General features: G+C 33.2%; 1 protein-coding gene across 1 annotated transcript; it reads right to left on the reverse strand.

Annotated features, from left to right (window-relative positions):
- Window positions 1-2019: 2019 nt before the first annotated feature.
- On the reverse strand, window positions 2020-12900 carry LOC133688593 (probable RNA-dependent RNA polymerase 5). The gene is made up of 19 exons (XM_062108125.1): window positions 12443-12900; window positions 12140-12293; window positions 11921-12056; window positions 11658-11732; window positions 11031-11223; window positions 10133-10328; window positions 9947-10034; window positions 9665-9808; window positions 8815-8874; window positions 8648-8719; window positions 7424-7530; window positions 6943-7091; window positions 6335-6557; window positions 5887-6112; window positions 4670-4815; window positions 3968-4133; window positions 2848-2992; window positions 2529-2689; window positions 2020-2420 (listed from the first exon to the last, which is right to left on the reverse strand). Exons 1-19 carry the CDS (start codon window positions 12777-12779, stop codon window positions 2184-2186), a joined length of 3015 nt encoding a protein of 1004 aa, XP_061964109.1. The 5' UTR covers window positions 12780-12900; the 3' UTR covers window positions 2020-2183.
- Window positions 12901-14024: the final 1124 nt, after the last annotated feature.

Consider the following 14024-nt stretch of genomic DNA (forward strand, 5'->3'; position numbering starts at 1 on the left):
AAAAGATTTTGTTTGCTATAATTGCAATACCATGATTATAAGATTTGAAAAATAGGTATCAAAATTGTATTTCTAAATGGAAATCTTCAATACGACACTTTATTGGCAAATTCCTATATATATGACACAATCTAAAAGTTTTGAATTTTGTAAGCTATAAAAATTCATTTATAGACTTAAACAAGCTTTAAGGAGTTGAAATATTTATTTTTATGAGATAATAAAAAAGTTTAGTATCATAAAAAATATAGATAAGCCTTGTGTTTACATGTAGATGATATATTATTAATACAAAACAACATTACTTTACTCAAGTTAGAAAAGATTTGGTTGTCCAAGAATTTCTCCATGAAAGATATGAGAGAAGTACCATATATAGTGGGAATAAAGATATATAATGATAGATAAAAAAAAGTTGCTTAGATTTTTCAAATTCATATATATAGACAAGATGCTAAAACAATTTAGCATGGAAGAATTCAAAAGAGAATATTTACCTATTCCACATAAGATATGTCTCTTCAAAGATATGTATCCTAAAACATAAATTGAGAGAGATAAGATAGAAATGATTTTATATACTTCGAATATAAGATCCATATTGTATGCAAGGCTTTGTATAAGACCAGATGTATCTTATACTTTGAGCATAACTAGTAAATACTAATCTAATCTAGGTGAAGGTTACTAAAAGATAGTTAAAAATATTCTTCAGTACTTGAGAAAAACTAAGAATATTTTAGTGATTTATGGAGGAGATGAACTAGTAGTTTATAGTTATTTGGATGTTAGTTTTCAGTTTGGTTATATTTTACTCTAAATAATGGTTTTGTAAGTTGAAAGAGTTTCAAATAAAAAATCAAAATAGATTCTACAACTAAAGTTGAGTGCACCTATGCATTTGAAGAGACAAAAGAGGTTGTTTGGATCAAGACTTTCACAATTAAACTATGTGTGCTTCCTAGCATTGTTAATACAATAGCTCTATACTATAATAATAATGAAGTAAAGGAATCAAGGTCTCTTCAATTATTCAAGAATATACTTTGACAATTCCATTTGATTAGAGAATCATAGAAGTAAAAGTATTGTTCTTAAATAAAATTATGAAGTTATTATAATTATGAAATTCCTATTACATCAACGTATTGTTCCTAAATATTCTTGGTTAATGTTATATTAAGACTGGATATTAATTAGATTTGTTGGGACTGATACATATTATGTTCTTTCCTTTATAAAATAAAGCAATTGTTCTTATAAGCTAATGTTTGAGGGATATTTAGAAATAATATGTAGGAACATGTCAAGTGACATATACACTAAACTAATATGCATAAAAATTTCATATGAAGAGATCATTTGTATCTATAGAAAGGCTTACATGACGGTTGTATAATTGATCCTTAAATTTGAGATCACTAAATTATCTTATATATAAGGAATGTTACGCTTTGACTCTATTACACGTTGTATTAATCAAAGGTAATAAACAAACATATATTGGATATAACATGAATTATATGAAGGTATTTGAGTAAATAAGTGATAATTCATCACCTTAGGTGAATTAGAGAAAATATTTCATTTGTTTTTAAATATACAAGCACACAGTCCAACAGTACACATTACAAAACACAAATAAAACACAAATAAAAAAAGTTAGCACTTAAAAGTATAACAATCTCTTCCTCTTAAAAAGATTTGGGAGATTTCTCACTAATGGTTTACATGAATTACCGTTAGAAACCAAACACTTAGATAACTTGTAATTCGCGATAACCTAGCCTTGAATCAATTATTCAAAGCTGAAAAAACATATAATCTTTAGGTAATTTTTTTATAAATTCTAAACAACCTTGAGATCTATGTAAGAGGATCCTGGTATTCTTGAAAAAAAAAATTAAATTTATTGTTCTTAGTGTGTGTGTGTGTGTATTAAAAAAAAACCCAACATTAAGAGCATTTGCATACTTGTGATTAGTATTGGGAAAAAAAATGACGATGATCTTGATTAACTCATGAAAATGGGGGTGATGAAACCCTAGACAAAATTTCACATAATTTACTGATAAGATAAATGATTAAGCACGTGTTAGGCTGTAACATATCGCATTCCTGACGTACAATACACTAATCCATTCTATTGCCATAAATCTTTATTACAACATTTCTAGTCTTGACTACAAAATCCCTTTGAGAGCAGATGGTGAACATATCATAGGTCTTTCTTCTTGATTCTTCAAAACGTAGAGCGTGCAAAGAGCTAAACCTGCGACTCTCCACGCAAAACCGCATTTTCCAACAGCTCCTTGCATCTTGGCATGATTGTAAGTAACGTGATATAGAGCCCTGGCCTCCTCAAAGACCTCCTCATCTCTTCGCTTGCTCAAATTAAATTCCGCAGCGCCATATAAGGTCTATATGAGACGATGATAAGTCAGCCGAGTTGGAAGCAAGAGGTAGCAGCACCCACACTGTTCCAATAGGAAAGGATTAATAAAGCATATAAGAAATAATATACTGACCTCCTTGTATTTTTTTATGACTTCATTAGCCTCGTCGTTCTTCTCTTTACCAGCCTGGAGAGCATTGCGCATCTCCGTCCTGTATTGACCGTAGAGTCCCTTCCACTTCACAAGGTACGACTCGTGAACTTCATCGTCAAAGCAAGGGTGTTTCCAAACATCTAACAGGTTGAAAAAGCATCAATAAAACTCAATTTAATGATAATATTTGTAAATGCTAAAAAAATAAAAAAAATCTTCAAATAATTTTCATGTCCTGAGAAACTTAACCACCACATGAGGTTCATAGCTTCAACCTTTAGATTCATAAAACCCTCACCATTTGATGACAGATCCATATCTTCATATGCTTTCACTTTATCATAAATTTTTCCCAAGATGGAAGTTGATCGATAAGTTTTCTTTCCGTGTTTTTCCATATAATGAGGGAACAGCTCTGCCTTCAAATCTTCTGCAACTTCAATCTGTTCAAGAGTAGGAAAAAGTCTTGCTGATTTCAAAATATTAATAAATTACTTCAAATTGAATATCATCAAAGAAACCACCCCAAACTAGATTCCTCAAGAATAATGCAAATTAGAATATCTTTAGTTTCAAGTGCCAGCCAGTAAGGAAAACCACATCTAGCGATTAGTTTCATTCCAGCAAGGTAGCCCCCCCCTGGTCATGATAACTAAACAGTAGACGAGAAGAGCTTGATATACAGAGGCTAAAAGATCCCGAAAAATTGCAGAAAGCAGATCTCAAACATTATTCTCAAGTGCAGGCAAGGACTTTGATTTGTCAAGCTATTCCATGAACTTCAAGTGTCCTCAAAGTGTGGAAATATATTCAGAAGGATATAAACAATAGCTACCTAGTACGGAACTAGAATGAAACACATAAATTTGGCACTGGTTAAAAAAGAAACTATGTTAAACTAATTATATAAGGAATTGAGCTGTAATTTTATTTGATTACAAGTCACTCACTTTCAAATGTAAATTTCCGTATGTATGTTTCCACTGTATTAACTATCACAAGTATACTTAATTTAACCAGATATCAATGCTTGGTCCAATATTTGTAGAGCTCAAGTGTTTAGATGAAAAAACGAAAGTCTTCAAAAACTCATCAACCATCTTTAATGCCACAACCCTCAATGCCATGTGCAGATTCCAGAGAATGAATATGCAACTGGAACTAAATAATATTTTAAAGCACATGAAATTGGTAAAGCTGATCTTCATACTATATCAAGAAGCAGAAACTTGGAAGTTCAAAATGCTTGCAGATAAGGCATCAGGGAATTCGATCTTCTTTGCCATGTTCACAAAAATATTGGGACAAGTGATCATCTTAAAGTAAATTTAACCCATAATTCATTTCATCCAGTTTAGAAGAAATAAGAAAACTTTAGTTAGTGTACATTTGACAGCCAGTAAGGTTGGAAAACTAACCTTTCTTCCACCTTTCTTTGGAGCATCTAGAGCATCATAGTATAAATCAATCAACAGATTGATATTTTTTTTCACACAAGCTATCTCTTCTGTGCAATCATTTCCCAATATTAGAAGCCGATCCATCATTGCCAGCCAGCTATCCGCTGCCACCCCCACAGTGAAACTGAAAGTAGCCAAAAGCTTTGAAGCATTGAACTTGGTGATGAAGCTACATAACTAAAATAGATTACATGCCTTTATATTTCATACAAGTTTAGATCAAAAGGATCCATACCATAGAAATGACAGTTTTATGCTGGCTGTAAACCTACCCCAACCCTACTCTTTTATCCAGGCTTAGGAACGGGTACTCTAACCTAAGCTAGCATAGTAGATTTTCATCTTTCATACAAGTATGAAAACAAATTTTCAAACCCCAGAGCAAGAACTGCTTGAGACTTGGACCTTTTCAAAGGGGTAAACAACCCATATTACTCATGAAATAAGGTATAATTTCAACATTACATCACTAATGTGATATTCTATCAATAAATAAATTCATATATTGAGATTAGCGGGCACAAGTGTAGCATCCTAATTCAAAAAAAATTGTTTTTTCTAATCAACACTAAAAACGAGAGAGACATGTAATGGACAAAAATGAAGCATTGTGGCTGGCTGGTTGCAAAAGATTATCATATTATGCAATCAAGTGTTTACCTTGGCTGAAACCTGTTCCTCAAAAATAGTTTGAAAAGCTCAACCTCCAACTCCTCATCAGAGAATTCACTTGGTTTTCTGTTGGGCACATTAGGGGTTGAAGTAGAAGGTGTCCAAGGTTCCGTTTGTTTAAAGTTTTCCAGAAGCTGAAGAGATAACAGAGTGCAAATGATTAATTTTGGAAACTATACATATTCCACTCAATTAGGAACAGAACTTAAAAAATTATTTACACAAGACTGAACTTTCAAAGACATACAAACAGTTCTCAGTTGATCACTGGTATGAAATAAAATTCAAGCACATGAAATGACATACACATGAAGGAGTCTCAAAGAGATGCACCATAAGGAGTGAAGGAAAATACACGTAAAAAGGTTCCATCATCAGTAAACACGGTAGAATTAACAAATTAAAAGCAACAGTTTCTAGAGGTTTTATTTGCCAGATGCCGGTAGGTTATCACTATAAAAGCAGTGATGGTTTGTCACTTTAGCAGACACTAGCTATAATTATTCCTCAGAGACACTAGTAAAAAGTTGAAATGAAGTGGAAACAAAATTTTCATTTAAAAAAGCCATCTATGTCATAGTTGTTTCAATAGAAAATTGAGAGAATAGTTAAGAAACAATGCTCTAAATCTTTTTTCTATTTGCATTTCATTTTAACTTTTTACTTAAAATAATATTCTCAAAAATTCTTCTACTCATTAACTCATTAAAAAATCAACTTTAATCAAATATGAAAAGACCGAACAACAAAATAATCGTAGCATATCACATCCTTGTTCTTCATTTGTGAAACAATTGAAACTGAGAAAGCACCTTAGATGAGTTTTCCAAATTTGGTAGCTTGAAAAAGAGATCCTATTAATAGCCTCAGTTTCTGCTACTGAATAGGTCCTGAAGGTTTGACGTCACTTGAAAGAGATGCGAGAATAAACTACCAACTCGTTTTTTGAAAGCACGACCTGAATATGAGATGAATAAACTACCAAATGAGGTAATAAGATGTTCCAGAATAAAGGAATACCTAAACTTACACAAATAAATGGAAATAAGAGAATGGTTGAAGAACCTGACTCCCAAAAACATCTCCCAAACACACAAAGCAATTTTTTTTTTGTTTTCTTCCTAAACGGAATAAAATAAATAAGTAAAAGGGATATTCTTCCAATACGCTTAGTTTCATCTAGAGACCGAGAAAATAACACTGACCTGAGGATTTCTTGACACAAAAAACATGTCACCATCAAAATCACCACCTGACATCTCATCTGCCAAAGACCGTGGTCCTTTGCATGGGAAAAATATAGCATACTTGGCATTTCCAACAAAACCTTCCAACTCCCTTACATATGTAGCCTTTAAAATATGTATATCTCCAAAATGTAAACCTGGATTCCGATAGACTAATACCTCCCCTGAAACCTGTCCACAATCCCTGCATGTTTTCCGTCAAGAAAGAAAGCATCTCATAATTACATTGATAGCTTCAATCCAAAATTGCAACTATGGGGGTGCGTGTAGGGGTAAACTATGCACATACATAATAGCCAGGCAGGGGACAAATCTTGTGACTTTCAAATCCGGCTAGTTAAATGCTAATGTGTATGTATATATTTGTCACATTAATAGTAAAGAAACATGCCAATAACAAACGTACAGTATTATGCAAACTTCATCACTCTCCAAGAGTCCAGTTGGATCAGCTGTCCCCATCAAATAATATGATTCAGACACAGGTATTTTTCCTCCTTTCAGACTCTTCTTTTCTTCCTTCATCAGTATTGACAAACGACGTTGCAAATACGGTTCTTCTAGCGGAATCCCACAGCCAATCATTGTTGCAACAATGTTATCGTCCATATCCCCATAATTAAGCGCAACTGATCAGTGCAAAGAAAAACTTTTGTTACAGTTACTTAATAGGAGTTGGGAAACATTGAGAATAAAAAATAAATTAACACACAAATATAGATAAATAAATCAATGAATAACCAACTCAACAGAGGAACACCAGAATAATCATTATAAACCACCTCCTGGGGAGATTAAAATAAGTCATAAAAGAGTAAAATCCATGAAAATAAAATAAAGATAATAAAGCATAAATATCCTTTCTGAAATGGTCAGGTAAGGATCCACAAAGAAATAGCAAAACAGAAGAAGTTGATGTATAATCAATGGCATTGCTGACCAGTTTAATCTTCAAAGAAGAAACCAGAATCAGAAGGAAAACCTAAAACAAACGCTTCTTATCAAGGAAACTACCTCGTAGAGCTGCTTTTTTGTTTGAGAGAATGCCATGGGCATCTTCCAGAGCATTATTCAATATTCCCATAAAAAACTCTTCTGGAACACCACCATAGCTAAGAAGTGCAATTAAATTCTTCGAAAGGAACGTTTTCTTCGGTCGACAGCTGCGAGATGGAAAGTAAGAAATGTCACCACATTTTTCTTTCATTGGATAAATCATAGTTACTGGCAGAAAAAGCAGAGCATTGGGTTCTCTATATCAGTAAGTTTATTTATCAAGATACATCACAATGCTTCCAAGCCAGTCCAACTTGCTGGCAGCTTCTTTCAAACATAACTGCAAAAACTCATGTCCAACTACTGAACAGAATATCAAGTTTTGTAGCTTACAATAAAAAAATTTGTATTATTATGGTACTTCTGTTGTTCAGTTAGAAACCAAAACATAACATCAACATACAAGCAGGAAATAATAAAGAACAAAAATCATAACTACCTGGTTCCAACTATCTCCAATGAATTTTTTGAAAAAGTATTTGATACTTTTGGATCTGTCTCAACCTTAATCATAGAAGGCCTTACGTGCAGAGTTTGATGAGTAAGCTACAAAAAACATGGAAATAATAATCAGATATCAGAAACACAAACAAATCAAGAAAGAAATTAGCTAGATAGGAAACAGGTTATCCACAAACTCTGGCTGGGACCATCAATAACCCACCAGTTATTGGATTTCAAAACTTTCTTCTTGAAGTAATGTGAATGATTTATTAATATGTCATGTCATAACAGAAAAATCTGGCATAAAGGTCCACCAATTTCAATTCAAAGTTCATATCAACCCAAACTACATTGCTGATGCAGATAGAGTTGTATGCAATTTAGATCAGAAATGGAGGCAATAGTGGTGAGAAAGGAAAGTTTTGTGGCAGAAAATTGAAGTAGATCAAAGCATTCAAAAGGGGAGTGTGAATATAAATTGCATAATATTCAACTTTGCAATCATCATGTTCACAAGGTCATCAGTTTAGCTTCGTACCCCTCCAGCCTCAAAGGAAATTGTTCCATTCTGACAGCGATGGAACCATAATTGATAGTTATTCAACCAAACATTTATTGTCCCAAAGTAGATAAATAGATAGTATGTGATTTCATATGATGTACTTTCTTTTAGAAACTTTTGGTCATTTGGACAGCTTCAGTTCACCTGCATATAGATTGTTTGGTTCAATTCCCTCTCCACCCCTAATAATCTTACATCAAAAGCCCTTACTTCTCTGAAACAAGAGAAATTACAATCACTCCTATGCATCAAACTAAAGATCCAATAACCTTCAAAGTTTTAGAAACCTCATATGATTCAGACATATGAAAATTCTCTAAAATTTTAAAATCATCATTGTACCAGACTGGCTTCAATGAACCTTAAATATGGACAAAAAAGTAATGTTTGGATCCTCTCGTGTTCCCAGGGGAATATAATCTATCATGTTCCAAATGTCACCATTAATTTTGAATTTAATGATCTAGATTTGGTGAAGCAAAAAAAAAAAATAATAATCATTTTAACATGCATTAAAATAATGCCCATTCATTTTGAATTTAATAGTTTAGATCTCACGAACATGACAAAACATGATGCAAAAGAACACGAGAGGATATCAATCCAAAAAATCAACTCATTATAATTTCAATGGAATACAAAATTCCAAAACTATACCTTCTTATTCACAAGGAAAGTTCCCTTGACAGCTCTACCATTATTGAAGAGACGAAACTGGATCAGCAAAGGCTTGAAAAAAGAAATGAAAAGATTGATTCCAAGTCCTCAAATAAACAATAGAATTTTAAAACCAGAGAAACTAGCAATGACTGAGATGCACATACTGGATCCCCATAGAGACATTCTGGATTTTGCTCCATGACTTCATTATGAACACGTAATCTCTAGCGGTGAAGGGAAAAAAAACAAATGAGCCAAAACATGAAAAGTTCTGTTTATCCAAAAACAAAAAACATCAACATATGGATGGAAGAAAGCAGCAAAGAGCTAAAACATTGCCTCCATAAATTATATACTCACAAAAGAATCAGTATCAGTTCTAGGGAAAGGAAAAAAAAAACAGATGGGATAAATCATAAGTAAACATAATGCTATAAATCTGAGGAATGAGATCGAGCATACACATCATAAAAGGAAAATAGTGAACAAACATGTTAACATCTAAATTATTTAACCAACCCCCCTCTAGTGAGCTCCTACATGGTAGAAGCAATGAGATAGTTTTTATTCTCAGTTATTCAGCGATTACTAATAATAATGTGAAAGTTCCACTGGTTAACCTTGTGTTGGAAGAACTATTCTTTGTCAATGCCATGGATACCAGTGCGTGCATGCAACAAAAGGGTCAGGAAAAGGAAATTTTCAATGGCTGGAAACAAGCTTCAATGAAAAATAGTTTGTGGAAAACATAAAGAGAAGATATTCATTTATTTTGACTCGCCCATTTTCTTTCTATTTCTTTTCCTAGAGTTAGAATTTTGATTATCAATGGATCATTGTCAAACTTAAAGTGGGTGGTTACCACACACAAAACAAAACATTAAATTATAAAAGCTAAAGTATGATCATCAAACTGCTATGTTCATATTAATTTAGAGAAAATGATACTTGTCCTTCTTTAAATAGAATTTACTTAACATGTTACACAATGAAATCAAACTATTAACCACAAACCTCAATATTGGAAGCTTGGAGGCAAGTTCCTTTGACTTGATTCTTTGGGCATTTCAAAGCCAAATCATGCGATATAAACCCAGTTCCATCTGTATGTATAAGAGGTTTCCCATCTGTATCGTAAACAGCATTACCATCTTTATCCTGCAACAACAGAAACATAAAAAAGAACAGCAAATTGAATAGACAAACAGGCAATAATCTGTGTATGTCCACACATACCTAGCAAATAACAAGCCATGTTTTGAAAAAAAAGAAAACAAATCAACATATAAATCGCACCCGGCATGGTTCATCAGCTATTGTCTTGATATCTACAAGGGATAAATCAACTTCCAGATTCATGGTCTTTGACAAAATCAGCGAAAACCTGAGTCTCTTCAAACAATGTTAATCTCAAATTGCTAACAGAGCATGTTTAAATATGGTTCTCAAATATGGGGGAGGGAAGATCATAGTGTCACCAACCTAGCCATGTAGTTGGACAAACTGGACAAATTGTCCACATGCATAAAAACAGATCTAGCTTGACGGATTGTCTTCCCGCTCAAAATATTATCCTGATTATCAATCGATGCAACAGACTCCATGCGGACGAAAAAACACTTGACAGGAGAAGTGGTTGGGTCTTTCTTTTGTTCTTCTTTGCCTCCATCTTTAAACACTGGTCAACAATGGTCAACAACCAATGTCAGTTAAACGAAATGATTATCCTAGAAGGATTCAAAAACTAACAAAAGATGTTCAGAAGACCATGTACGACACAATATCACCTGCCACAGTACGGTGACACATATAAGTCATAGTTTTTGCCCAAATATCTACTTTTAGAAGTGAAACTATGATACAAATGGTCGTAATACTTAATTTCATTACAAAACAAGTGAATCTAACCAATTTTGCAATGGATCTGAGAGCATGGATCGAAAACAATCTTTTTTTCTTCAAGATGAGTTTGTATAAGACTCCATTAGCTATCTATTACAAAGGCCCAATGACAAACAGTTCTTGAAATGCATGGTACAGATCATACTGAGATGATGAGCTAATGCCTTATCATTGAAGGACAGAAACAAGAAAGGAAAAATATTTGACTTGCACTGGTATCTCGTTACACCGAAAGGACTTGGAACATAACAACATAGGAAAGTAAAAGTTCGTTTATAGAGATTTTGACAATTATCTATTTAAATGCATTGTACAAAGTTAACTCTCCTGCACAAAGGAACAAACATCCTACGACAGTCATCTTAAACTTATGCTTATAAGTGTATAATGTATGTTATTAATATAGAATGCACAGTGTCTCAAAAAGGGTCATCCAAAAGTCAATATTCATCAAACAAGAAGCAATCTATAGACTAACCAAAAAAGCGGTAACAACGCAAACCAACATGAATCCCTTCTCTAAGAACCTTGTTGTACTTGGCAAAATAATTATCCAGAGAACTGCTCACTGAATATCTCTCATCTTTCACCTCCTCAAACTTTACCATCAAGATACTGTCATCTCCCAAGGTCCTTTGCAGGACATTTCTCTGCTTGGAGAGGTAAGGTCCCTGAAATAATTTTAATGAATATGACAATGCTAACCCAAAAACTGTGTCTTCTTTCAGTAAAAACACATCAATAGTTTCCCTCAGTAATCAATAAGCAACAGTAGGATATCACAATAAATAACATAATTGTTTCCGACCCCTTGGAAAGGAGCATTTCATGTTATCAACATCGGAATAAAAGAATTGGTACAGGTCTAACTACCAGCGAATTTCATAGAATTGATAACACAAATTAACCATGATAATACAAGCATAAAGTTGAATGGAAAAAAAGCATCCAAATTCAAAATTTCCAGAATAGAAAAGATTTGATCATGAATCACCAGCAGTTTTTTGGTTTTTTTTTCTTTTTTCTTTTTTTTCAGGAGAGTAAAACAATTGATGGTTATCTTTATCATGTATGCATAAGCATGTGATTAAGGAGAAATTCAAACCTTGAACCTATAACCTCCATCCGGATCAACATGACAATGATAGATGTGTGCTTTCCCAGAATCCCAATCAAGATACTGCAGTATAGCAACAAATAATAATAAAAAAAAAAAAGCAGTGGATTATAATCAGTTACAATTCTAGATAAGCAATTTACACGTACACATTCACTACATACCCGCGACTCCAGCACGCAAATCATTCAAATTTCAAAATTAAACAAATTAAAGAGCATAAAACCCAGATAGTTTTATGACATATTTACCTTGACACGATCTTCTTCCTTTATATAATCTCTCCTAAATCCAAAAGCGTCCCAAATTTCTGACTCAAATTCTCTCATTGGCAAATTCTTATACCCCCTAATTTGATCAGAGGATAACACCTCTTCCAAATTCTTTCTGTAGATATTCTGAATAAATTAAGCCTTATCAACCAAGCAGCTAGCAAAACACAAGAAACCACAAAGCAAAGAAAAGCTTACCCTCCAAGGTAATTTAAGATAAGAAAGGCTTTTCTAAACTCAAGCTCTCCCAAAGCCACCAAATGTTGACTGGTTGTAGACTCACTTCCTCTCTGTCTCTGTGAATCCATGGTTGATGAACCTTCAAGCTTCAATGGAGTTGCAGATTGAGCACCTGCAGAATCACCTATATTATTGCCCCCACGGAAGGAAAAACAAAAACATCAACCCAGAACCTGAATTGCATCTTTGACCTTCACAGACAGCAAAGTTTTCTAAACAGTGATGATTACCATTTCGAAATGAAAAAAAAAAGTACATTACTTTGAGAATTCATCAGTAAACGGGTGTTTGTACGATTCTGGGGTTGTTGAGGAGATGGGGAGAGGGAGGAGTGCATGTTGGGGGAAGAAGAAGAAGCATTGATATTAGGAGAGCACTGTTTGGCCAAGTGCAGAACGAAACTGTCAAAACTTTTTCTAATCCCTTGACCAGAAATTCTCCGGAGAATATTTAAAGCAACTTCTTCCCCTAACGAAGCCAGTGTCGACCTCGTTTTGGTTTCTAGCGGCCTTCGATCCTGCTCCCTACAGATTTTGGTTATCAGTTCCTCCACTGCACAAGGCAATGGCACTATTTTATCATTATTTATCTCTGCCATTGGATTGTTCTCTACTGATCTACTGAAGAAGGGCAGTGGCAGTGCAAAATGCTATTTGAAATTTTGAGTGAGAGTTGCTGGATTTTATACTTGGTTAGTGAGCATCTTAGATTTTTGTCTTTTATGGTAGGAAGCGGGACTGCGTATTTTTATATTCTGAGATAGAAATAGAAGGTTGTATTTGGAATTTCAATTGTGGGACATGGATTCTTCATGGTGAAGTTCGACCAGGAGAGTGACAGATTGAAAATCATCTACGACGCCTGCCTGCATATTCTATGGATCAGAACTACTGTATATATTAACAAAGTAAGCGACGTGAAAGTTCATCTAGAGTAGTAGAGAGTTACAGCAGCATACTAAGGTTCGATCATAGGATATCAACAAATTTCTTGTGTAACAGACGAGACTATTTTACATTGTTGGAAATTCAAGCTGATAAAAATGTGGTGTTGGTCTTTTAGGATTAAAACTCAAAACAGAAATATTAAAAGAAGAAATTTCTTATGAAGATAGAAGGTGGAACACAAGAGGTATGTTTAAGGCCTAACCAATCAAGTTTCTTATTCTGAAAAATGAAGCTTTCTTTCTTCTACGTACCCATTGTGTAAACATGCATACATTGAAATAATAAAAAAAGAGAGTAATATTTTATGTTTTTGTCCAAAAATAAAACAAATCGTTTGATTAGCCAAATTCACTATTGGTTTTTTCATTGAACTCCACACATAACTATGCCATTAAAAACTAATTTAATGTGTGTTTGGTATTGTGATTCAGAGCTATTTCTAAAGTGTTTTTTAACTTAAAATTTATAAAAATAAGTGTTTTAATTTTTAATATAACATATTAAAATAATCCACTTTTGGATGAATGGATTGGGATTCTACACTAGAATGCTATTTTTTTTTTTTTTGATTCTCTTTCAACTTCCAACTTATACTAGTAAAAGTTTACTATCTCATCCATCAAACTTTCCTATCCTTTTCTAGAACCTACACCCTAGTACTTATTGTTTAAGTTAGTAGACTTGTTTTGTTTTTTTGATAATTGTACTTTCTTTTGAGAAAGGTTTCTTTTTATTATTTTTTTTCTCGAAGCTATAAAAAGAATCTTTTAAGACATTGACAAAAGAAACTCTTTTCATCTTTTTCTTTCATTTTCTTTTTTAAATACTTTTTTTTAGATTATTTGCTCTTTTTTATTAAACGGTTAAAAACTTATAATATATTTGATAGTGTAGTA

The sequence above is a fragment of the Populus nigra genome, chromosome 3 (genome assembly GCF_951802175.1).
Source record: "Populus nigra chromosome 3, ddPopNigr1.1, whole genome shotgun sequence".
Lineage (NCBI taxonomy): Eukaryota > Viridiplantae > Streptophyta > Magnoliopsida > Malpighiales > Salicaceae > Populus > Populus nigra.